The 25,182-nt window shown below is 42.3% G+C and overlaps 1 protein-coding gene across 2 annotated transcripts in view; it reads right to left on the bottom strand.

The window, feature by feature from the left end:
• LOC123771975 (uncharacterized) overlaps nucleotides 1–25,182 on the bottom strand; it is a 387,132-nt gene that overhangs the window by 163,508 nt on the left and 198,442 nt on the right. For both annotated transcript variants that reach the window (XM_045764833.2, XM_045764835.2), the window contains exon 3: nucleotides 18,112–18,172. In XM_045764833.2, coding sequence (XP_045620789.1) covers nucleotides 18,112–18,172 — 61 coding nt within the window. The remainder of the gene's footprint in view (nucleotides 1–18,111; nucleotides 18,173–25,182) is intronic.

Here is a 25,182-nt window from a genome sequence, read left to right as displayed (position 1 = left end):
TGGTGCTCCATATACTTATTTTGTCCAGGTCTTCTTGAAGGGCATGACAGTCATCTAAATTTCTTATCCTTCCTATTATCTTAGCATCATCAGCAAACATGTTCATATAATTCTGTATACCAACTGGTAGATCATTTATGTACACAATAAACATCACTGGTGCAAGAACTGAACCCTGTGGTACTCCACTTGTGACATTTCTCCATTCTGATACATTGCCTCTGATTACTGCCCTCATTTTTCTATCAGTCAGAAAATTTTTCATCCATGATAGAAGCTTACCTGTCACCCCTCCAATATTTTCCAGTTTCCAGAACAACCTCTTATGTGGAACTCTGTCGAAAGCCTTTTTTAGGTCCAGATAGATGCAGTCAACCCAACCATCTCTTTCCTGTAATATCTCTGTGGCTCGATCATAGAAACTGAGTAAATTCGATACACAGGATCTTCCAGATCGAAAACCATACTGTCTGTCTGATATTATATCATTTCTCTCTAGGTGTTCTACCCATTTAGTTTTGATTAGTTTTTCCAATACTTTCACTATTACACTTGTCAATGATACAGGTCTATAATTGAGGGGGTCTTCCCTGCTGCCACTTTTGTAGATTGGAACTATGTTAGCCTGTTTCCACCCGTCTGCTACGATTCCTGTACACAGGGATGCCTGAAAGATCAGGTTGAAGTGGAATGCTGAGCTCAGATGCACATTCTCTCAGAACCCATGGTGAAACGCCATCTGGGCCAGCTGCTTTGTTCTTACCGAGCTCCTTGAGCATTTTTTCCACTTCGTCTCTAGACACCTCTATGTGTTCTATGTTGTTCTCTGGAATTCTTATTGTATCTGGTTCCCTAAAGATTTCATTTTGTACAAACACACTTTGGAACTTTTCGTTTAGTGTTTCACACATTTCCTTTTCATCTTCCGTGAATCTATTTCCCATTTTCAACCTCTGAATATTATCCTTTACCTGCAATTTGTTGTTTATGAATTTATAGAATAGACCTGGTTCTGTTTTACATTTGTCCGCAATCCCTTTTTCAAAATTTCTTTCTGCCTCTCTCCTCACTGCCGTGTAGTTGTTTCTCGCATCTTTGTATCGCTGGTATGTTTGGGGGTTCGGCCTCTTCCTGTATTGATTCCATTTTTGTGTCTTTCGGTCTCTAGCCCTCTCGCAATTTCTATTGAACCAATCCTGTTTCCTAGTTTTGCATCTCTGTTTTGGTATAAATTTTTTTGTGCCTTTATCAAATATTTCACAAAACTTGCCATACATCTCATTCACTTCCTTGCCTAGCATCAAGTCTGTCCAATTATACTCACTAAAAAAATTTCTAAGGTCACCATAATGTCCTCTCCTGAAGTCTGGTTTTTCAACTGCTTCAACCTCCTTATTTTCTTCCAGCTTATAACGCATTGCATACTTTATTCCCAAAAAGACATGGTCACTTTTACCCAAGGGAGGAAGGTAATGAATGTCAAATATCTCTTCCTCCTTCCTGGTAAATATCAAATCTAGCATGGAGGGAACGTCCCCTTCCCTCATCCTCGTAGCTTGTTTAACATGTTGATACAAGAATGTTTCCAGGATGAGGTCTACAAATTTACAGGTCCAAAAATCTTCTGTTTTAGCTTCATATGCTTCCCAGTCTATGGATTTCAAGTTGAAGTCACCGACTATCAACAGTCGTGATCTATCGTTATCCGCTCTCGCTATAATCTCTCTCATTATTGTTATAAGACCTTCACGTTTACTATCTAGCTCCTCCTTTGACCATGTGCTGCTTGGCGGTGGACTATATGCATTTATCATCATTAGTTTATCATCCTCATAGCAGATCTCTAGTGCTATTATGTCAACTTCTTGTGGATTGGCAGTCATTATTTCCTTCACCTTTAGGTGTTCTTTTACCAGCACAGCAACGCCACCGCCTTTCCTAATTTTTCTGTCCCGTCTCCAAATTGAGTAGCCCCTTGGGAATAAACAGGAATAAACAGACTGTGAAACAGGATACGTGTTACACATGATTCTGTATTCAGCTAGCGATGTAGACATTCCCGGTAACGACGAACATGGATTCTCGGGTAGTGTGGTGAAGTCACTGATGGCACCATGGATGAACAAGGGCCACATCCTATACACAGATAATTACTATACAAGTCCAATGCTAGCTAAGTTCTTGACTGAAAATAGAACTGGGTTGGTTGGCACAGTAAAGCCACGAAGAAGGAAAATGCCAGTGTTTGTCGGTGGACTTGCAGTTGGTGAGTGCCAGGTACGGAAATGTGATGAAATTCTCTCAGTACAGTGGAAAGACAAGAGAGAAGTGAACCTGCTGACAACCGTTCATGATGGTACAATGTTGAACAATGGCAAGGTGCACCGTGTAACGAGAGAACCAGTATATAAGCCAGATTGTGTTCTTGACTACAATATCAACATGCGTTTGATTGATAAGGCTGACATGATGATTGGCACTATCGAGTGTGTGCGGAAAACACTGAGGTGGACGAAAAAAGTGTTTTTCCATCTTGTTGACATGAGCATGTTGAACTGCTGTAATTTGTACCTGGTGAAAACTGGACGTAAACCTGTTTTCCGTACATTTGCTTTTACACTTGCAACACAGTTATTAGCAAAGTTTGATCAAGAAGTCCCTGGCATATGAAGACCAATCATGAACCCAGTGTTGCAGCATGATGCAACACCCAGGCTCGCTCACATAGATGCCTTTCAGCAACACAGACTAAAGAATTTGCCAGCAGGTGGAAAGTGTGCAATAGGCCAACGTGCACGCGTAGTATGTAAAACAACAAAACGAAGAGAGCAAAAACGTAAAATGGTGCAAACATGGTGTGAAGGCTGTGGAGTTGCATTGTGTACTGTCGACTGCACTACCACACACTCCAAGACTTCTAAATGTGCAATAATAGTGCAAAAACCTGTACATAGTGTGTGCTAGTGTGTACATATAAAAAAATGAACATTGTGATTACTGTACATAATATAATGCCATAATGGAAAACGTTTGTGTGCGCATGTGTATACTCGATGTGTGCAACATATATTGACAATAACTGTCAAGTGACATTATGTGCAACATAATTAGTGACTAATATTGCAAAGAATACATGCATAAACACTGTAAATAATGACGCGAAAATGAATTCGTGGCAACTGTGGCTGCTTGAAGACCGCGAGCGACGCTTCCGGGACGCACCATGCATGAGCGAACATGCAAACTGTGACGTCATCATCCATATTATCGGCACAATTACATCGCCGGTAAGTACAATTGATTTCCCCCCCCCCCCCCCCCCCGTGATCAGGGAACACGACTTAACAGGTTAGGAATTTTTTTTTTTTTTTTTTTTTGCGCCTGTGGGTGTCAATCAGTATATAGCCATGCGCCATTTAAGGGTTAAGACATGGGCACCATACAACTGCTGCACATTCCAGCTTTGGTCTAACAAAAATCTTGAACAATTTCTTTAGTATTTTTCCATCCATGTATTTAAAAGTAATTCTGAAATTAGAAAGTGTAGCATAGGGTCCTCGCACAATGTTCTTAATGTGGTCCTCAGGTGACAGTTTTTTATCTAGAACCACCCCTAAATCCCTTTCTTTGTCAGAATTCTTTAACCCTCAAACCGCGCATATCATATATAAATGATATCAGTGACAAAACCGAAACCGCGCACATCATTTATATATGATTTCGTGTCTAGAGCTATAATTTAAACACCCCGCCTGGGATAGGGGCAGCTATAGTACAGCCACGACCGATAGTTGCCAGATGCCAACTAGAAAAAAAATCCAGGCCAACATTCTTGGATGTTACAGCGTCAGTATTGAGCAAGCCACCAAGGCTGGCGCACGCAGCACGAGCTCACAGCACCGCTGTTCAGCTTTTGACCACAGCATCGCCTACAAATACCATAATATAAATGATACTGCTATTATTTAGCAGTGATAGTATTACTGAAGCCCCCTGACTGTGATAAAACTGACCAGGATTCTGATCATAGCAGGATTGTGGTGATATTTAGCGCTGTGCTCCATGGAGGGAGGAGTAAGGCTGTGGGAGGGAGGGTTGTGGCGTCGTTTTCTGAATGTGTGTGGCCACCATTTATTGACTGCACTCACCATACCAGCTTAGTGGTTTGCCATGGTGAACACAAATGTAGATACTTATATATAACGTGTGTATAGTGTGAGATAACAGCGAGAGGAGTAGGTTGGGAGCCGCCATTTTGGTGAGGGAGGAGCGTCGTCTGCATGACTTGGCATGTTGTTTACTGAAGGCCACTATGATCTTTCGGCACCATACTAGCTTATTTGTTCAGGTATGGTGAATAAAACAGGTAGATACTTATATATAATGTGTGTATATAGCATAATAACACCACAAACAATATTGTTGGAGGACAAATATTAGTGCGTCTGGCCTTGAGGGCGGCCGCCAATCAGCTGACTGTGTGAGTAGCTTCATCTTTGTGCCTTTACTCACCATACAAGCTTAGATGTACAGTTATGGTGAACAAAACATGTAAATACGTATATATAACGTCTGTGTATAGTGAATAAATACAGAAAGAGTATTGTGGGGGTGAATGAGGGTAAGTGAGGTGGTGTTGAGGGAGGGAGTGGCAGTGAGTGGCTCGCTGGTGTTTGGTGGTCACTCCTCGTTGCTTTTTGACTCACAAGACCAACTTAGTAGTTCGTTATGGTGTACAAAACATGCAGACACTTATATATAACCTGCGTATATAGTGTAACAAAAGCAAAACTTTTTGTTTATTGTTTTATGAACATAATAATTGAATCACTAATATGCACACCATAATTTTGAGTACAGCGATGGTTCACACATTTTATAATATAAATATACCACAATTCACTGTATGGAATAATATTACTGCAAAAAAACTAAGAAAAAATCAATCAGAGACATTGAAATAATTAGGTAATAATATATTTATGGCAACTGCCGTCTGACAGCTCGGGCGGAATAGACCTCGTCTAGCGAAGGCTCTGCCAACGCCCCTTTTTTGCCACACTTCCCTACCCTATTGCGGCTAAAATATGCCACCTACGATTTTTTTGTTATTTTTTCCGTGATCAGGGAACAAAAATGAACGCTTCTATAAGACGAAAGAATTTTTTGGATTTTATTTTTTTGTTGCGCCTGTGAGTGTGAATTCCATTTGGGCCCCTAGCGGTTTGAGGGTTAAAGATCTTTCAAATAATTTATAGGTTGTGTGGGGTCTATGTTCTTCAATTTCACATTCCATAACATGGTATTTATTCACATTAAATTTTATTTGCCAAGTGTTGCTCATATACTTATTTTGTCCAGGTCTTCTTGAAGGACATGACAATTATCTAGGTTTCTTATTTTCCCTATTATTTTAGCATCTTCAGCAAACATGTTCATATAATTCTGTATTCCATCTGGTAGATCGTTTATGGGGACAATGAACATTACTGGTACAAGAACTGAACCCTGTGGTGCTCCACTCATGACATTCTTCCAATCCGATACATTGCCTCTGATTATGGCCCTCATTTTTCTGTCAGATTGGAAATTTTTCCTCCATGATAGAAGCTTACCTGTCACCTCCCCAATATGTTCCAGTTTCCAGAACAACCTTCTAACTGAAAATCATATCGCCTCTGTTTCTTCTATCTTCTAATTTTTGCATATTTAATCCCACTAACCTCTCATCGTAGCTCTTGTCTTTCAGTTCTGGGAGCCACTTAGTAGCATGTCTTTGCACCTTTTCCAGTTTGTTGATGTGCTTCTTATGATATGGGCACCATACAACCGCTGCATATTCTAGCTTTGGCCTAACAAAAGTCGTGAACAAATTCTTTAGTATATCACCATCCATGTATTTAAAAGCAATTCTGAAGTTAGAAAGCGTGGCATAGGCTCCTCGCACAATATTCTTTATGTGGTCCTCAGGTGACAGTTTTCTATCTAGAACCACCCCTAGATCTCTTTCTTTATCAGAATTCTTTAAAGATTTCTCACATAATATATGGGTTGTGTGAGGTCTATGTTCTCCTATTCCACATTCCATAACATGGCATTTATTAACATTAAATTCCATTTGCCAAGTGGTGCTCCATATACTTATTTTGTTCAGGTCATCTTAAAGGGCATGACAATCATCTAAGTTTCTTATCATTCCTATTACCTTAGCATCATCAGCAAACAATGTTTATATAATTCTGTATACCAACTGGTAAATCATTTATGTAGACAATAAACATCACTGGTGCAAGAACTGAACCCTGTGGTACTCCACTTGTGTCATTTCTCCAGTCCGATACATTGCCTTTGATCACTGCCCTCATTTTTCTATCAGTCAGAAAATTTTTCATCCATGTTAGAAGCTTGCCTGTCACCCCTCCAATATTTTCCAGTTTCCAGAACAACCTCTTATGTGGAACTCTGTCGAAAGCCTTTTTTAGGTCCAGATAGATGCAGTCAACCCAAATCATAGAAACTGAGTAAATTCGATACACAGGATCTTCCAGATCGAAAACCATACTGTCTGTCTGATATTATATCGTTTTTCTCCAGGTGTTCTACCCATTTAGTTTTAATTATTTTTTCCAATATTTTGACTATTATACTTGTCAATGATACCGGTCTATAATTAAGGGGGTCTTCCCTGCTGCCACTTTTGTAGATTGGAACTATGTTAGTCTTTTTCCACACATCAGCTACAACTCCTGTAAACAGGGATGCCTGAAAAATCAATTGAAGTGGAATGCTGAGCTCAGGTGCACATTCTTTCAGGACCCATGGTGAAACTCCATCTCGACCAACTGCTTTGTTCTTATTTAGCTCCTTGAGCATTTTTTCCACTTCATCTCTAGACACCTCTATGTGCTCTATGTTGTTTTCTGGAATTCTTATTGTGTCTGGTTCCCTGAAGATTTTATTTTGTACAAACACACTTTGGAAGTTTTCTTTTAATGTTTCACACATTTCCTTTTCATTTTCCGTGAATCTATTTCCCATTTTCAACCTCTGAATATTATCCTTTACCTGCAATTTGTTGTTTATGAATTTATAGAAAAGACCTGGTTCTGTTTTACATTTGTCTGCAATCCCTTTTTCAAAATTTCTTTCTGCCTCTCTCCTCACTGCCGTGTAGTTGTTTCTCGCATCTTTGTATCGCTGGTATGTTTGGGGGTTTGACCTCTTCCTGTATTGATTTCATTTTTGTGTCTATTGGTCTCTGGCCCTCTCACAATTTCTGTTGAACCAATCCTGTTTCCTAGTTCTGCATCTCTGTTTTGGTATAAAAAATTTTGTGCCTTTATCATATATTTCACAAAACTTGACATACATCTCATTCACTTCCTTGCCTAGCAACAAGTCTGTCCAATTATACTCACTAAAAAATTTTCTAAGGTTGCCATAATGTCCTCTCCTAAAGTCAGGTTTTTCAATTACATCAACCTTCATATTTTCTTCCAGATTATAACGCATTGCATACTTTATTCCCAAAAAGACATGGTCACTTTTACCCACGGGAGGAAGGTACTGAATGTCAAATATTTCTTCCTCCTTCCTGGTAAATATCAAATCTAGCATGGAGGGAACGTCCCCTTCCCTCATCCTCATAGCTTGTTTAACATTTTGACACAAGAATATTTCCAGGATGAGGTCTACAAATTTACAGGTTCAAAAATCTTCTGTTTTAGCTTCATATGCTTCCCAGTCTATGGATTTCAAGTTGAAGTCGCCGACTATCAACAGTCGTGAACTATCGTTATCCGCTCTCGCTATGATCTCTCTCATTATTGTTATAAGACCTTCTTATTTACTATCTAGCTCCTCCTTTGACCATGTGCTGCTTGGCGATGGACTATATGCATTTATGATCATTAGTTTATCATCCTCATGGCAGATCTCTAGTGCTATTATGTCAACTTCTTGTGGATTGGCACTCATTATTTCGTTCACCTTTAGGTGTTCTTTCACCAGCACAGCAACGCCACCGCCTTTCCTAATTTTTCTGTCCCATCTCCAAATTGAGTAGCCCCTTGGGAATATGACCTCATTTAAAATAACATCTTCAAGTTTTGTCTCCATGAGTGCAACAATGTATGGTGTCTGCAGCTGTATTACATCACTTAACTCCAGTATCTTCGATCATACTCCATCTATGTTGGTGTATGCAATCTTCAGAAACTTGTTCCCCCATTTCTTATTTTTCACTCCCCCTCTCTCTAATGATTTTGTTGGTTTGCCTTTATGTACCACTTTACTGGTCTGCCTACCCCTATCACTTTGTAGAAAAAAGAATTGATTTCTTCTTCATTCCTGCTCTCATTTAAATGTTTTGCCTCGGCGAGTTTCAGTTTCAGTTTCTCTCTATCTTCTTTTGTGGGGCGCGGCCAGTGCTTGTCACCCTTGGGGACTCCTGGGGCTCACAAATCATCTACCCGTTTGCATTCCTTTGCCGCGAGGCATATTAGTTTCCAGTGATTGGCATCACTCATTTCGTGATTAGACTTGGCGTTTCACCTTTCCCAGTTTCGCAATTAACCCGTCACGGATATGCCGGGCTGCATCAGATATCACGATCGTCATCACCCCTAAATCAACAACAACAACTATAAACACTCATTGTATATACTCTTGCACATAGGTGTTCACCATAGCAAATCACTAAGATATTATGGTGAGCAAAACAAGAGTGGCTGCCACACATATAGTGACGCTACCTCGTTTCCCTCCCTCCTCACCAAAATTTCTCCTCCCAGAATACTACGCACAGCACTAATTATCACCACAATCCTGCTATTATCACAATCCTGTTCACTTAATCCTGTAAATGAATAAGTGACCACAAGTTTATTTTGTAAAGGAACATAAAAAGTCATTTGAAGATTCCTAGATGGACGAAAAAATGCTGTGGTGCTGTGGCTAGCGCTGTGAACATCTTGAACAGCATTGATACACTGATACAGTGGAACCTCTATTAACGAGTGGCTCTATTAACGAGTTTTTCCAGTAACGAGCAAGCCACTCGCAGCAAATTTGTCTCTATTGACGAGCTCGCCTCTATTAACGAGTGAAACCACATGGCGCTTCCTAGCGTCTCGCAGGTTCTCGCAAATTCTCGGATGCCTCCGACGCCAGTGTTGTTGTATCTCACACGACAAGCATCCCTCTGGATTTATTTGAGCTTTTCTTTGGGTTTTTAGTGGTTTTGCGACTACAATTTGTAACACACGATGTCTCCAAAGAAGCTACTTGCTAAAGATAGTGTTGTCAAGAGGAAGAAAGACACAATTACTGTGGATTTAAAGAAGGAAATTATAGCAAAGCATGAGTGTGGTGTCTGTGTGATTGATCTCACAAGGAAGTATGGCAGGTCCTCATCAACAATTTAAACCTTTAGTAAGGGAATGAGGAGGTAAGGGAGGATGCTGCCTCTTCCACTGAGATCAGGGAAGTGTTTGGAATGTTTGAAAAGGTGAACGCATTCTTGGAAAAGCTGCCCTGATAAAGCAGTGACAACCTGGTGTGTGAAAATGTTTGATTAATTTATCACTTTGTGATAACACTTTATGAAAGTGTTATCACTTTCGCAGGTATATGTCGCTTGAATGTAACACACTTTTTTTCTCTTGAATGCACCCAAACACCGCTCTCAAGCGTCATTTGAGCAAATATTTCTATAAAATCCAATTCTTATCCGATCGAGATGGGGATTGTATACATGTTTGCCATGAAATTTCCGTTTTCTTTAATAACCACATTGCCTATTTGAGAAAACGGCATTGTATTGTATCTTCGTGGTAAGACTATTATATTGTTGACACAACGAGTGTAATCAACGTAGTTTTTTATTTGGTGCTGGTCTAACGCATCCTTGTGTGACATTTGAAATGAAATTTGGGTGAAATTCCCAAGAAGAGAGAGTCCGCTTGACTCAGAGGTGGATTCTCCTTCCACACCATAACCCTTCTCATCCTTCCTACCTCCCCATCGTCTCCCTCAAGCCAGCAACTACTCTTCATAAGGTAAAGTAAATATTAAAACACTACAACAAAACATTTATATTTACATGTGCAATATTATATTTACATAAAAAAAGTCATACAAGTATGGATGTTTTTTGGGAGTGGAACGGATTAAATTTATTTCCTTTATTTTAAATGGGGAAATTTGTTTCCAAAGACGAGTTTTCCAGGTAACGAGCTCGGTGCCAGAACGGATTAAACTCGTTAATAGAGGTTCCACTGTATTTGAACATTATACACAGTAATTATCACATTCAGGCTCTTCTGTAATACTATCATGGCTAAAATAATACAAGTTACATACATATTTTGACATTATTAGGCGATGCTGTTTTCACAAGCTGAACAGCAGTGCCATGAGCTCATTCTACATGCCAGCCTTGGTGGCTCACTCAGTACTGAGGTTTTCCCACCCGGGAATGTTGCCCACAATTTTTTAAAATGGCAACTGTCTACAAGAGCCCTGAGGAAGCTGAGGCGAGCCCCGTGTACCCATGGGACTTTTAAATCATACGTGGTACTCCCAACCATACATAGCTATGGTGCGCTGTCCCGCAATAGTTACTCACCCCAGCTAGAATTGTATTGAGCCCTTTAACCCTTAAAGTGCGCATCACTTCATATGAAGTGTAAATCGTTTTACCAGTCAACTGCGCTTCACTTCATATGAAGTGTATGGGTACCGCGCACGATTTGAATGGCCCGCGGTGTAGCTGGGGGTCCCATACGCTGCCCAGGGGCTCTAGTAAACAGCGGCCATTTTGAAAAAAAATCCAGCTCACGCTCCGATGGCATGGGAGGCCTCAGTTTAGCGAGAGTCACCATGGCGAGCGCACGGTCAAACGCCTCACGAGCACGCATCACTCAGTCCCTCACCCCAGAGCAAATAGCCCACGAATTATTCTCTGAAGGTGAAGAAAGTGTGTTTGACGATTCAGACAACGATGAGGATTATACACAGTTGTCGGGAGATAGTAGCAGCAGCAGTGAAAGTGAGAATGACCGCCATGCCATGGCGAGGCCTATACGCTCTCCCATGCCTCCTCGCCCATTTTCTACCCCAATTCTACCACGACCTCACAGTTCCTGTGGATATTTTCTGTTTGAGGGTGACGAGTCAGAGGGAGGTGACTCCTTTTCTGGGTTTAGTGACTCAGATCAAAGTTTTATTGAGCCTGTGGCTGGTACCAGTGGTGTAACTGGGCGAGAAATTGTCGCGTCAGCAGCATCTCGCCCAGCCAAGCGCCACCGCATGGCACCACATGAGGGACCAAGACCCTCGTGTTCACGTGCACCCACCTCACGTGCACGTAGCCGCCGTGCTTCTCGCAGACGGTATTCAGCTCCTGGTCGCCGGTATGCATCGCTTCCTCGCCGTCTTTCCTCTGCATCTCGCAGGACGCCTGGTGTACTTGAGTGGAGTGATGGTGACGACTTTATTCCTAATATTCCTCACTTTGACGATAAAGATGTAGGGATTACAAACCTTTTCCCTAATCAAGGTGAGGACATGGCTGAGATGGAATATTTTACAGCATTCTATGATGAACCACTCATGGAATACATTGTACACCAAACGAACCTGCATGCTGCTTACCTGATTGAGAGGGAAATCACAGAATTTTCACGACTGCAGCGTTGGAAAAATACCACAGTGGCGGAAATGTATGTGTTTTTGGCACTCTGTTTGTTGATGAAGCACTGTCACAAACATGCAATAAATGACTATTGGAGCAAGGACAAGACAATACCAACACCTTTATTCGGGAAATATATGTCACGAGACAGGTTTCAGATACTCCTCAGGTGTCTACATTTTGGAAGTGTTCAGGACCGAACACCTGATGATAGACTGTGGCGAGTGAGGCACTACATGAACGATGTTATTGGAAAATTCAGAGATTTTTACGTACCAGCACAGAAGCTGGTGGTTGATGAATCTCTCATACTTTTCAAGGGACGTGTTCCATTCAAACAGTACATTCCCTCAAAACGAAACCGATTTGGCCTGAAATTTTTTGTTCTTTGTGATTGTGAGACAGGATACGTGTTACACATGATTCTGTACTCGGCTAGTGATGTAGACATTCCCGGTAACGACGAACATGGATTCTCGGGGAGTGTAGTGAAGACCATCATGGCTCCGTGGATGAACAAGGGACACATTTTATACACAGATAATTACTATACAAGTCCCTTGCTAGCTCGGTTCTTGCTAGAAAATAGAACCGGATTGGTTGGTACAGTAAAGCCACAACGAAGGGAAATGCCTGTGTTTGACAACGACATTGCAGTTGGTGAGTGTCAGAGAAGGAAAAGTGATAACATTCTGTCAGTTCGGTGGAAAGACAAAAGAGAGGTGAACTTGTTGACAACAATTCATGATGGAACAATGGTGAACAGTGGGAAAGTGAGCCATAAAACAAACGCACCACTATATAAGCCAGACTGTGTTTTAGACTATAATATCAACATGCGGTTGATTGATAAATCAGACATGATGATTGGCACTGCAGAGTGTGTGCGGAAGACATGTAGGTGGACGAAAAAAGTGTTCTTCCATCTTGTGGACATGAGCATGCTGAACTGTTTCAACATGTACCTTGTGAGAACTGGACGTAAGCCCACTTTCCGTGACTTTGTATTTGATGCTGCAATACAGTTATTAGGAAAGTTTGCAAAAGATGTCCCAGGTATTCAGCGGCCCATCATAAACCCACTGTTGCAGCATGCTGGTACTCCACGCCTCGCTCACACTGAAGGCTTCCTAGCACACAAACTTAAGTATTTGCCACCTGGTGTGAAGCGTGCAATAGCCCAACGTGATTGCTTGGTGTGTAAAACAACGACACGTAGAGACAAGAAACGGAAGCTTGTGCAAACATGGTGTGAAACGTGTGGTATCCCATTATGTGCTGTCGACTGCTTCAATGACTACCACAGTCTAGAAATCTTCTAAGTGTGCTTCAAAGTGTGTATAGCGTGTGCGAGTGTGTAAATATGTAAACATATAAGCAGATAGCGTGTGCGTGTGTGTAAATATATACAATATAAGCAGAACATACAATATAATAGACTGTAATGACATATTATATTGCCGTAATTGAAAACATTTGTGTGCGCCTGTGTATACTCAAATATGCAACAATTATTGATACAAAATATGTTCAAACAGTATTTGAAACACAATTAGTGAAAAAAAATTAGATAAAATGCGCTAAGACATTGTAAATAAATAGCGCGAAAATATATTTGTGGCAACTCTGGCTGTTTGAGGACCGCGCGCAACATCTCCCGGGCGTGTACTGCATGAGCGACCATGCAGATTGTGACGTCATCGCAGAGCTTCTCGGCTCTATTGCAACAAAAGTAAGTACAATAGAATTTTTTTTTTATTTTTCCCATGATCAGTGAACAGAACTTAACAGATTAGCAAAAAAAAAAAATTTTTTTTTTTTTCAAAATGACATGCGCCTGTGTGGATAGCAGGATATTAGACCCCGAGCATGTTAAGGGTTAACCCTTAAAGTGCGCATCACGTCATATAACGTGCTGGACGTTGTACCAGTAAACTGCGCATCACGTCATACGATGTGTTGGAGTACTACGCAAGATTTAAACAGCCCGCGGATACACGGGGTTCACCACACCTTCATCAGGGCTCTTGTAAACAGACGCCATTTAAAAAAAAAATCGTGGGCCAAACTCCCGGGTGTTATTGGCCTCAGTATTGAGTGAGCAACCAAGCCTGACGCACGCAGCATGAGCTAACAGCACTGCTGTTCAGCTTGTGACCACAGCATCGCCTAAAAATGCCAAATTATACTTGTTCATGCTATTATGTAGCGATGATATTATTACAGAAGACCCCTGACTGTGATAAAACTGACCAGGGTTCTGATAATAGCAGGATTGTGGTGATATTTAGCGCTGTGCGCCATGGAAGGAGGTGTAATGCTGTAGGAGGGAGGGTGGTGGCGATGTCTTTTGACTGTGTGGCCACCTTTTATTGACTGCACTCAGCATACGAGCTTAGTGGTTTGCTATGGTGAACACAAATGTAGATACTTATATATAACGTGTGTATAGAGGGTATAAACAGCAAGAGAAGGTTTGGAGCCGCCATTTTGGTGAGAGCGGTGGCGTCGTCTGCACGACGCCACCGTGCAGACGACGGTGTTGTTTACTGGTTACCACGATGGTCTTTGGGCACCATACCAGTTTATTTGTACAAGTATGATGAATAAAACAGGTAGATATTTATATATAATGTGTGTATATAGCGTAATAACACCACACAGTATTGTTGGAGGAGAAATATTAGTGCGTCTGGCCTTGAGGGCGGCCGCCGATCAGCTGACTGTGTGAGTAGCCACATCTCTGTGCCTTTACTCACCATACAAGCTTAGATGTACAGTTATGGTGAACAAAACATGTAGATACTTATACATAACGTCTGTATATAAGATATATAGCGTAATAACACCACACAGTATTGTTGGAGGAGAAATATTAGTGCGTCTGACCTTGAGGGCGGCCACCGATCAGCTGACTGTGTGAGTAGCCACATCTCTGTGCCTTTACTCACCATACAAGCTTAGATGTACAGTTATGGTGAACAAAACATGTAGATACTTATATATAACGTCTGTATATAGTGAATTATAGCAAAAACATTATTGTGGGAGGAGAATGAGGGTGAGTCAGATGACTGGAGGTAGGGCGGGAGTGGCTGGCTGGTACACGGCGGTCACTCCTCATTACTTTTTGACTCATAATAGCTGCTTAGTGGTTCGTTATAGTGAACAAAACATGCAAATACTTATATATAACCTGTGCTTATAGTGTAATAACCGACAAAGTATTTGTTCACTGATTGATGAACGTAATTGAATCAACAATATGCACACCATATTTTTGAGTACAGCAATGATTCACTCATTTTATTATATAAATATATCAAACTACACACTATTGAATAATATTACAGCAAAAAAAGTATGAAAAATTAATCATAGACATTGAAATAATTCGGTAATTATCTCTTTGTGGCAACTCTGGCCGGACAGCTTGCGAGCAACAGACCGCCTGGGACGCACGCTGAGTCAGCGCCTATAATTTGCCTGACTTCCCCGCCCTATAGCGGGCAATATATGCCACTTACGATTTTTTTATTATTTTTCCCGTGATCAGTGAACACAAATTAACAGGTTAGAAAGAAAAAATAATTTTTTTTTTTCAAAATGACATGCGCCTGTGGGGATGGCAGGATATTAGACCCCGAGCATGTTAAGGGTTAAGGGTAAAGGGTTAAGGTTATTATTGTCAAGGTTAATTAATATTAAGTTTGTCGAAAGCTTTTTGAGAACTCTGTGTATATTACATCAGCATTTTGCTGGTTTTCCATGCCATAGTGGTCTAGCACTTGAGAGAAGCGGGGAGCAGTGTACAATGCAGTACTGGTATATTCTTTCCTGATTTTCCTTATGAAAAGTAAATTTCCACACAAGTTGGTGAAATGGTTCCCAGATATTGGTCTTAAATCCATATACACCCCCATTTGTAATTGCCCAATTCCAACATCTGGATCGTCATTTTGGACCAAGGCAATAAATGTCAAGAACGCTGCTGGAGAGCCAGTGCTGATCGACCTTGTTGAGTTTGCATAGAAAATATACAGCTATAATCCCTCAATCAACTTTGTATTGCACCAAGCTCGGCTATCATTCCATTCACCTCTCAAAATTGTATTATAGCATAACCAGATTGTATCAATAATATTTGGAATAGCAAAAAATATAATTACGTCTTTAACCGAAAATAAATTATTAGAGGAAAATCTATTCACATCAGCAAAGTTGGGCCAATAGCAAAGATTGACACATTCTTCCAAGAACTATAAAGAGGGAATGTTACCCAATTCATTGATTAAATTACTAGTCCTTAACTAGTTCATAATTTGCTAAATAATCTAGTCATTAACCCTTAAAGTGTGCATCACATCATATGACGTGTTGGAGTACTACGCAAGATTTAAACGGCCCGCGGATACACAGGGTTCACCACACCTTCATCAGGGCTCTTGTAAACAGACGCCATTTTTTTTTTAAATCGTGGGCCAAACTCCCGGGTGTTAGGAGCCTCAGTATTGAGTGAGCAACCAAGCCTGATGCACGCAGCATGAGCTAACAGCACTGCTGTTCAGCTTGTGACCACAGCATCGCCTAAAAATGCCATAATATACTTGTTCATGCTATTATGTAGCGATGATATTATTACAGAAGACCCCTGACTGTGATAAAACTGACCAGGGTTCTGATAATAGCAGGATTGTGGTGATATTTAGCGCTGTGCGCCATGGAGGGAGGAGTAATGCTGTGGGAGGGAGGGTGGTGGCGATGTCTTCTGACTGTGCATGGCCCCCTTTTATTGACTGCACTCACCATACCAGCTTAGTGGTTCGCTATGGTGAACACAAATGTAGATACTTATATATAACGTGTGTATAGAGGATATAAACAGCAAGAAGAGAAGGTTGGGAGCCGCATTTTGGTGAAGTCGGTGGCGTCGTCTGCACGACGCCACCATGCAGACGACGGTGTTGTTTACTGGTTACCACGATGGTTTTTGGGCACCATACCAGTTTACTTGTACAAATATGGTGAATAAAACAGGTAGATATTTATATATAATGTGTGTATATAGTGCAATAACACCACAACAGTATTGTTGGAGGAGAAATATTAGTGCGTCTGGCCTTGAGGGCGGCAGCCATCAGCTGTGTGAGATCCTACGTCTTTGTGCCTTTACTCACCATACAAGCTTAGATGTACAGTTATGGTGAACAAAACATGTAAATACTTATATATAACGTCTGTATATAAAAGCAAAAACAGTATGGTGGGTGGAGAATGGTGGCAAGTCAGGTGAGGTGAGGGAGGGAGGGAGTGGCAGCCAGTGGTGGGCTGCCACTGCCTGTCACTGTCACTGCCACTGCCAATCAGCATACCAACTTAGTGGCTCGTTATGGTGAACATGAATGTAGATACTTATATATAGCGTCTGTATATAGTGAATAAAAGCAAAAACAGTATTGTGGGAGGAGAATGTGGGTGAGTCAGGTGACTTGAGGGAAGGAGGAAGTAGCAACCAGTGGTGGGCTGCCACTGGCACTGTCACTCAGCATGCCAACTTAGTGGTTCGTTATGGTGAACACGAATGTAGATACTTACATATAACGTCTGTATATAGTGAATAAAAGCAAAAACAGTATTGTGGGAGTAGAATGTGGGTGAGTCAGATGACTTGAGGGAGGGCGTGAGTGGCTGGCTGGTACACGGCAGTCACTCCTTGTTACTTTTTGACTCATAATAGCTACTTAGTGGTTCGTTATGGTGAATAAAACATGCAGATACTTATATATAACCTGTGTATATAGTGTAATAACCGACAAAGTATTTGTTCACTGATTGATGAACATAATTGAATCAACAATATGCACACCATATTTCTGAGTACAGCGATAATTCACTCATTTTATTATATAAATATATCAAACTACACACTATTGAATAATATTACAGCAAAAAAACTATGAAAAATCAATCGGAGACATTGAAATAATTAGGTAATTATCTCTTTGTGGCAACTCCGGCCTGACAGCTGGCGATCAACAGACCGCCTGGGACACGCGCTGAGTCAGCGCCTATTTTGTGCCAGACTTCCCCACCCTATAGCAGGCAATATATGCCACTTACGATTTTTTTATTATTTTTCCCATGATCAGTGAACACAAATTAACAGGTTAGGAAGAAAAAATAATTTTTTTATTTTCAAAATTACATGCACCTGTGGGGAAGAAAGGATATTATACCCCTAGCATGTTAAGGGTTAACTAAATCACTAACCATTAACTAAATCACTAGCCATTAACTGAATCACTAGCCATTAACTAAATTACTAGTCGTTAACTAAATCTACATCATCTGTCAATTCCCTGTACCCTTACTTACTACAATATATTAAATATATGTAAAGGATAAATATATCTTACCATCTTTCACTTCAATTACACTGTCTAAGAAGCTGCCCGAGTCAATATAAGTGTCAGCAATCTGAAAGTGTCACATATATTATTAATATTAAAACCAATAACATCAGGACAATTGTACAAAGAAAACAAATATCAGGACAATTATACAAAGAAAAATCATGTTAATGTGATTTCTCTGTGCATTAAAACAATTGTACTGCAAAAAGAAACCAATGATATCAAGAAAACTGTACAATAAAGACAAACCAATAATATCATGGTAACTGGAGTCTATCCACTCCAAATCTTCACTGCTTCTATGCCAAACACCTCAGATTTACATGAAATTTGGTAGGATGTTAGAGTACATAAAGTAACATACACAGAATAGAATAGAATCAACCCATCCTCCGAATTGACAGTACAGTATCCACTCAATTTAACGGCCTCTTTTATACCGATCTGCCGGTATTAACGACCGGTTTGGGAGCCCAGTATCTGGAGCCTGCTATACCGGTCTGCGGTCGATATTACCGACAGTCGGTATTGGGTTTGTTGTGGCATCAGCGTCCCCTCACATGGCGACCAGGCCGCCACCGACCTGGATCGTCCAGAGTCATATATTACATCTTAATTTTCTTTTAAAATGATTCACTTTAATGAAGAAAATTGTAAATTATTATTAATAAAATATTTTGAAACAGTTTTTATTAAGCAAAAGTCTTTGTTTTCTTATTAAATACCTTTTATAGTATGTACAGTATAGGCACTAGGTATTTTTTTTCCCACGGACCTAGTATGTACTCCGCCGGGCCATGTGTTCCCATTGTTTACCGTGAACTCGCGCGGCTAGCTTCAATTGTGAAGGATATCACTGTACTGTAATTGTGATCTTTTTAATTTACAAAATGCCAAAAGTTACCCAAAGGAAGCGCCTGACGGTTGCACAGAAGCTGGAGTTAATTAAGAAACTTGATAAAGGATATTCTCATGCACGAGCAGCAGCAGAGTTTAACATTCAACATAATTGTCAATAGTGAAGTAGAATTAGAACTCATGTGAATTAGTAGTAAGGCTAGCTGTTGTGTGAAGTGAGTGCCTGAAAATAAGTGTACTGTACATACAGTATGTACCCTGTATACAATATAAACAATATAAAACAAGCGCTGCAGAGGATGACGTAATCATCACAGCTTCGTAATCTTCAGCTTCATTAAAAGTAAGTCAATTTACCAATTTTATTATAGTATTACAAGATATTAATTGTTTTTTTTCAACAAAAGCTACATATTAGTCTCTGCAAATGTATATTCTATCGTCAGCAGAGAAAAGGTGAGCTCAAAATATTTCGTCTTGGCTAGCTCTCAGTGACAAGGCTCGATCGCCATTGTTATGGCATGGCCGCCACAGCCTGTGTCGTAACATTAAAAATACATTACCTGCACTGTTCAGGGTAAATCAAAACACATCTCTAAAATTTTATTAAGACAATATTAACTCACTGATTGATACATGAAATATTTTTCAATACAAAGGAATGAAGACCAGACCACACACTAGAAATTGAAGAGACGACGACGTTTCGGTCCGTCCTGGACCATTCTTAAGTCGATTCTCAAGACAATCGACTTGAGAATGGTCCAGGACGGACCGAAACGTCGTCGTCTCTTCAATTTCTAGTGTGTGGTCTGGTCATCATACTTCAGCCACGTTATTGTGACTCATCGCCTCCAAAGGAATGAATCAATTTTTTCCCACCCATCTGGACTTGATCAGAGCGTGTTCACACATCATCCATGCAGCAGCCAGCAACTGGCTTAATCGTCGGCCGTGCACTAAATTGGAATGCAATTACACAATGAACTTTATTTAATTTTAATTATACAGTATAAAATATATCCTACCTGAATGTTACTTGAAAAATTACCCGACCCGACTTAACGTCGGAAATAACGGAGCTCCGTAAATAACGACTTGGGCTCAGCCCCATATAGGCTGTTAAATTGAGTGGATACTTATCCACTTGATTTAATGGCCTATATAGGGCTGTACCCTGGTCGTTATTTCCGGAGCTCCTGTATTTCCAAAGTTAAGTGTCAGTAATTTTTCAAGTAACATTCAGGTAAGATATATTTTATATAGACAGCCACTGAGTCCACCACTCTAGTGCCTTCTACCCTGTGACGTCGCAGATTCACGACACATTGTTTTGATTTGTCATGAGGCTGGAGTATTTATTCCGTGACTTTGTTGGACATATCTGCACAATTAAGAAACATCCGTGCACCATGTTGGCTCCAAATGCACTCATTGTGTCAGTGATGGCTGACTGGTGGGTGGATGGGCAGGCAGGCAGGGATGGAGAGGCTGAAATGTAGGCAAGCAGGCAGGGAGAGGCAGGAAGGTAGGCAGGGAGGGAGTGGCAAGGAGGGAGGCAGGAAGGCAAGGAGGGAAGGAGGCAGGCAGGCAGAGTTTGGGAGAGAGGCAGGCAGAGGCTGGGTGGTAGGCAGGGAGGGAGGCAGGCAGAACTTGGGAGGGAGGCAGGGAGAGGCTGGGTGGTAGGCAGAGAGGGAGTTGCAAGGAGGGGAGGGAGGCAGGCAGGCAGAGAGGGAGAGGCAAGGAGGGAGGGAGGCAGGCAGAGCTTGGGAGGGAGGAAGGCAGGCAGAGGCTGGGTGGTAGGCAGGGAGGGAAAGGATGGAGATGGATGGATGGTAGGATGGAGATGGATGGATGGATGGTTTGATGGATGGATGGATTGATGGATGGAGGGAGCGATGCATGTTGAGGTGAAGCAGGGACAGCGTGTGTATGGGAAGTATGGGAGGGGGCGGGTGGGGGGAGGTGTGTCGATGGTGGGGAACGGACCGGCTCACTGATAAGCCTAACACACTTGACCCAGTTAAGGAGGGAATAACAGGCAGGCAGGCAGGCTGGCTGGCTGGCTGGCTGGCTGGCTGGCTGGCTGGCTGGCAGGCAGGCAGGCAGGCAGGCAGGCAGGCAGGCAGGCAGGCAGCCAGCCAGCCTGCCAGCTAGCCAGCCTGCCTCTCTGCCTGCCAGTCTGCCTGCCTCCCTCTCTGCCTGCCTGCCAGCCTGCCTGCTTGCCAGCCAGCCAGCCTGCCTGCTTGCCAGCCAGCCTGCCGGCCTGCCAGCCTGCCTCTCTGCCTGCCAGCCTGCTTACCTGCCTGTCCCTTCCTCCCTAATTCGCCCATCCTCCCTTACTACTTCCCTCCCTTCCTGCCTATCTCCTAGCATCTCTCCCTACTTCCCCCTCCCTCCCTTTCTCACTAATTCTCCCCCCTCATTCTCATACTGCCTCCACCTAAGGTCCCCTATCCATCCACCCACCAGTCAGCCATCGCTGATGCAATGCGTGCATTTGGAGCCGACATGATGCACAGATGATTGGGCAGATATGTAAAACAAAATCACAGACTGAATACTCCAGCCTCGTGACAAATCAAAATAATAGGAATAATAGGCTGTGAATCTGTGAAACCACAGGGTGGAAGGCACTTTAGAGTGGTGGCAACCAACACGGTCAGTGGGCAAACTGGACCATCTCCCATCGGCGGTGTGACACTTGGTGGACCGCTTCCTACCCAAACTTTGTTCGTGTAGCATGACTCCCTAACCCCAATCGGGAAACTGGAAGTTTCGGATAACTAAAGTTCAGAAACCAAGTGGTGTTCTGTACTATCTTGGCTAAATAATACCAGTTACATATATATTTTGACATTATTAGGCGATGCTGTGGTCACAAGCTGAACAGCAGTACTGTGAGCTAATGCTGCGTGAGCCATACTTGGTTGCTCACTCAGTACTGAGGTTCTCACACCTGGGAATGTTGCCAACAACAACAACAAAAAATGGTGTCTGTTTACAAGAGCCCAGAGGAAGCTGATGTGAACCTTATGTAGCCGCGGGAGTTTTTAAACATACGCTATACCTATAAGATCCCTAAGGCAAGTTGCGCACCACCCGTTGAGCAGTGTAGTGGTTAACCCTTAAACTGTGCATGGCGTATATATACGCCCTGAGTAACATGTCCCATGGTGCGCATGGCGTATATATACGCCATAGGGTGCCAGGCCTGATTCAAATGGCCCGCGGCTACACGGGGTTCACAGTAGCTTCCTCAGGGCTCTTGTAAACAGATGCAATTTAAAAAAAAAATCGTGGGCAATATTCTCAGGTGTGAGAGGCACAGTACTGTTGGAGCAACCAAGGCCGGCGCACGCAGCATGAGCGAACAGCACTGATGTTCAGCTTGTGACCACAGCATCGCCGAAAAATGTCAAAATAAATATATAATTTTTATTATTTAGCGATGACAATATTACAGATGACCAATGACTGTGATATATATAACCAGGGTTGTGATAATAGCAGGATTGTTGTAATAATTAGCGCTGTGGGAGGAGTGATGCTGAGAGACGGAGGGAGACAGCATCGTTTACTGACTGTGTGGCCACCTGTTATTGTTTGCATTCACCATACCAGGTCAGTGGTTCTCTATGGTGAACACAAATGTAGATACTTATATATAATGTGTGTATTAGTGTAATAACAGCAAAAGGATTATGCTGGGAGGAGCCATTTGGGTGACGGAGGTGACGTCGTCTGCACGATTTGTCTAGCTGTTTAGAGTGGCCACTATGCTCTTTGGGCGCACTACAAGCTTAGGTGTACAGTTACGGTGCATAAAACATGTAGATATTTATATATAATATGTGTATATAGGGTAATAACACTGCAAAAGGTATTGTTGGGGAAGAAAGTTTAGTGCGTGTGACCTTGAAAGAGTGAGGAAGCCGCCAGCCGCCATCTATGTATAGCGACGACTCTTAGTGCCTGAACTAACTATATCAGCTTAGCTGTACAGTTGTGGTGAACAAAATATACACATCCTTATATATAACGTCTGTATATAGTGTAATAACACCACAACTGGTATTGTTGGGGGAGAAAGTTTAGTGCGTGTGTTGAGGGAGTGGCAGCGAGTGGCTGGCTGGTGTGTGACGGTAACTCCTCGTTGCTTTTAGACTCTCAATACCAACTTAGTGGTTCGTTATGGTGACCAAAACATGCCAATACTTATATATAACCTGTGTATAGAGTGTAATAGCAGCAAAACTATTTGTTTATTTTTTTATAAACATAATAATTGAATCACTAATATGCACATCATACTTTTGAGTATAGCGATTATTAACCACTTTTATTATATAAATATATTACAATACACACTATTGAATAATATTACTGCAAAAAAACTAAGAAAAAATCAATCGCAGACATTGAAACAATTAGGTAATAATATCTTTGTGGCAACTCCCATCTGTCAACGCGGGTGACGCTGACCAGGTCTGACGACCGCTCTGTCAACGCCCACTTTTTGCCAGACTTCCTCGGTCAATTGCTCCCAAAATATGTCACCTACGATTTTTTTTTATTTTTTCCGTGCTCAGGGGACACAAATTAACATGTTTAGAAGACGAAAAAAAAATTTTGAATTTTTTTTTTTCTTGCGCACAGGGGTGTAAATGTCCCAAGGACCCCTGAGCAGTGTAAGGGTTAAACTGCTCTGGGCTATATGGCCTTCAACACCCATAGGCACCAAAAAAAAAAAGTCCCCCAAAATATTTTGTCTTTTAAGTGTTCATTTGTGTTCCCCTGATCACTTGGAAAAATAAAAAATAAATCGTAGTGTAAGTAAATAAATCGTAATCGTTATGATTATGGAAGGCAGAAAACATAGCAATCCACACACACGTCCTGACCCCCCTAACAAAGCAGACATAACCCAAACCAGAGAAGTGCCACACGACTGTCACCAAGAACAAAAGCGCATGAACCAAGTGGAAAATGCCCCAAAAAATGAATGCAAGCACTCAGCAGCCAGATGTAAACACAACGAGCAGCACCACCACACAGCCAGGTTTGGAAGCGCTTCCAGAAGAGCAATATGGCAACCAAAACAAAAAACTAAACTGCCTCTCCTAGTCCAGGGAGCCGGTCGGCCGAGCGGACAGCACGCTGGACTTGTGATCCTGTGGTCCTGGGTTCGATCCCAGACGCCGGCGAGAAACAATGGGCAGAGTTTCTTTCACCCTATGCCCCTGTTACCTAGCAGTAAAATAGGTACCTGGGTGTTTGTTAGCTGTCACGGGCTGCTTCCTGGGGGTGGAGGCCTGGTCGAGGACCGGGCCGCGGGGACACTAAAAAAAGCCCCGAAATCATCTCAAGATAGCCTCAAGATCCATTGCAACAACCCGGCAAAAAAAGGCCCAAGCTGGGACAACTAGTGAACTCCTCCCCGTACCCCCAGGGAACCCTGACACAGGCCCCGATGCAGAACCCCTTAACCCCCACCCACCACCTTTGAAGAAAAGGCAGAGTCCCAGGGGAAAAGCTTCAAGGAGCCTGCTGGGCCATCTCAGAAGCCTCAGCGGGAAAACAGGCTCCACCTCCGTCCTCTAACTGGAAGAGCCAAACCCCGAAGCTACCCGAGCCTCATTCCAAACGATAAAACCCTGCTCTGACCCCAAAACCCTCGGATGTTTGGGAGCTGGAGGTAGGGGGAAGGGGGAGGGGGAAGCAGTAAGGTAAAGCACACCCATCTGGGAAGCGATCATGGGTGCAAACTGAACCATGGGTGAAATAACTAACGCCCCGAAACTGGGTCCTTAAAACCTCAGTGGAGCCTCATCCCAAACAAAAAACCCTGCCACAACCCCAAAACCCTCGGATGTTTGGGAGCTGGAGGCAGGGGGGGGGAAGGGGGGGTGACTTAGGAGTAAAACAAAACACACCCACCTGGGAAGTGATCATGTGCACAGACTGAACATGGGTGAAATAACCAACGCCCAGAGACTGGGTCCCTAAAACCCCAGCTGGGCAGCTCCGGGGCTTCCAACCGGGCAACCAACCGGGCAACCAACCAGGCTTGTTGCAATAAAGAAAACAGAGCATGCAACTGTAATGGGGGCCAGCCTTTAACCTCATTTTCTGGTTAAATGCTGGTTGATATTAACCCTTTAGTTGCGCAGACATCATATGATGCTTTGAGTGACTTGCAGTAAATTGCGCTTG

This window comes from Procambarus clarkii, chromosome 38 (genome assembly GCF_040958095.1).
Source record: "Procambarus clarkii isolate CNS0578487 chromosome 38, FALCON_Pclarkii_2.0, whole genome shotgun sequence".
NCBI classification, from domain to species: domain Eukaryota; kingdom Metazoa; phylum Arthropoda; class Malacostraca; order Decapoda; family Cambaridae; genus Procambarus; species Procambarus clarkii.
This window is presented reverse-complemented; position numbering and strand designations above follow the sequence as displayed.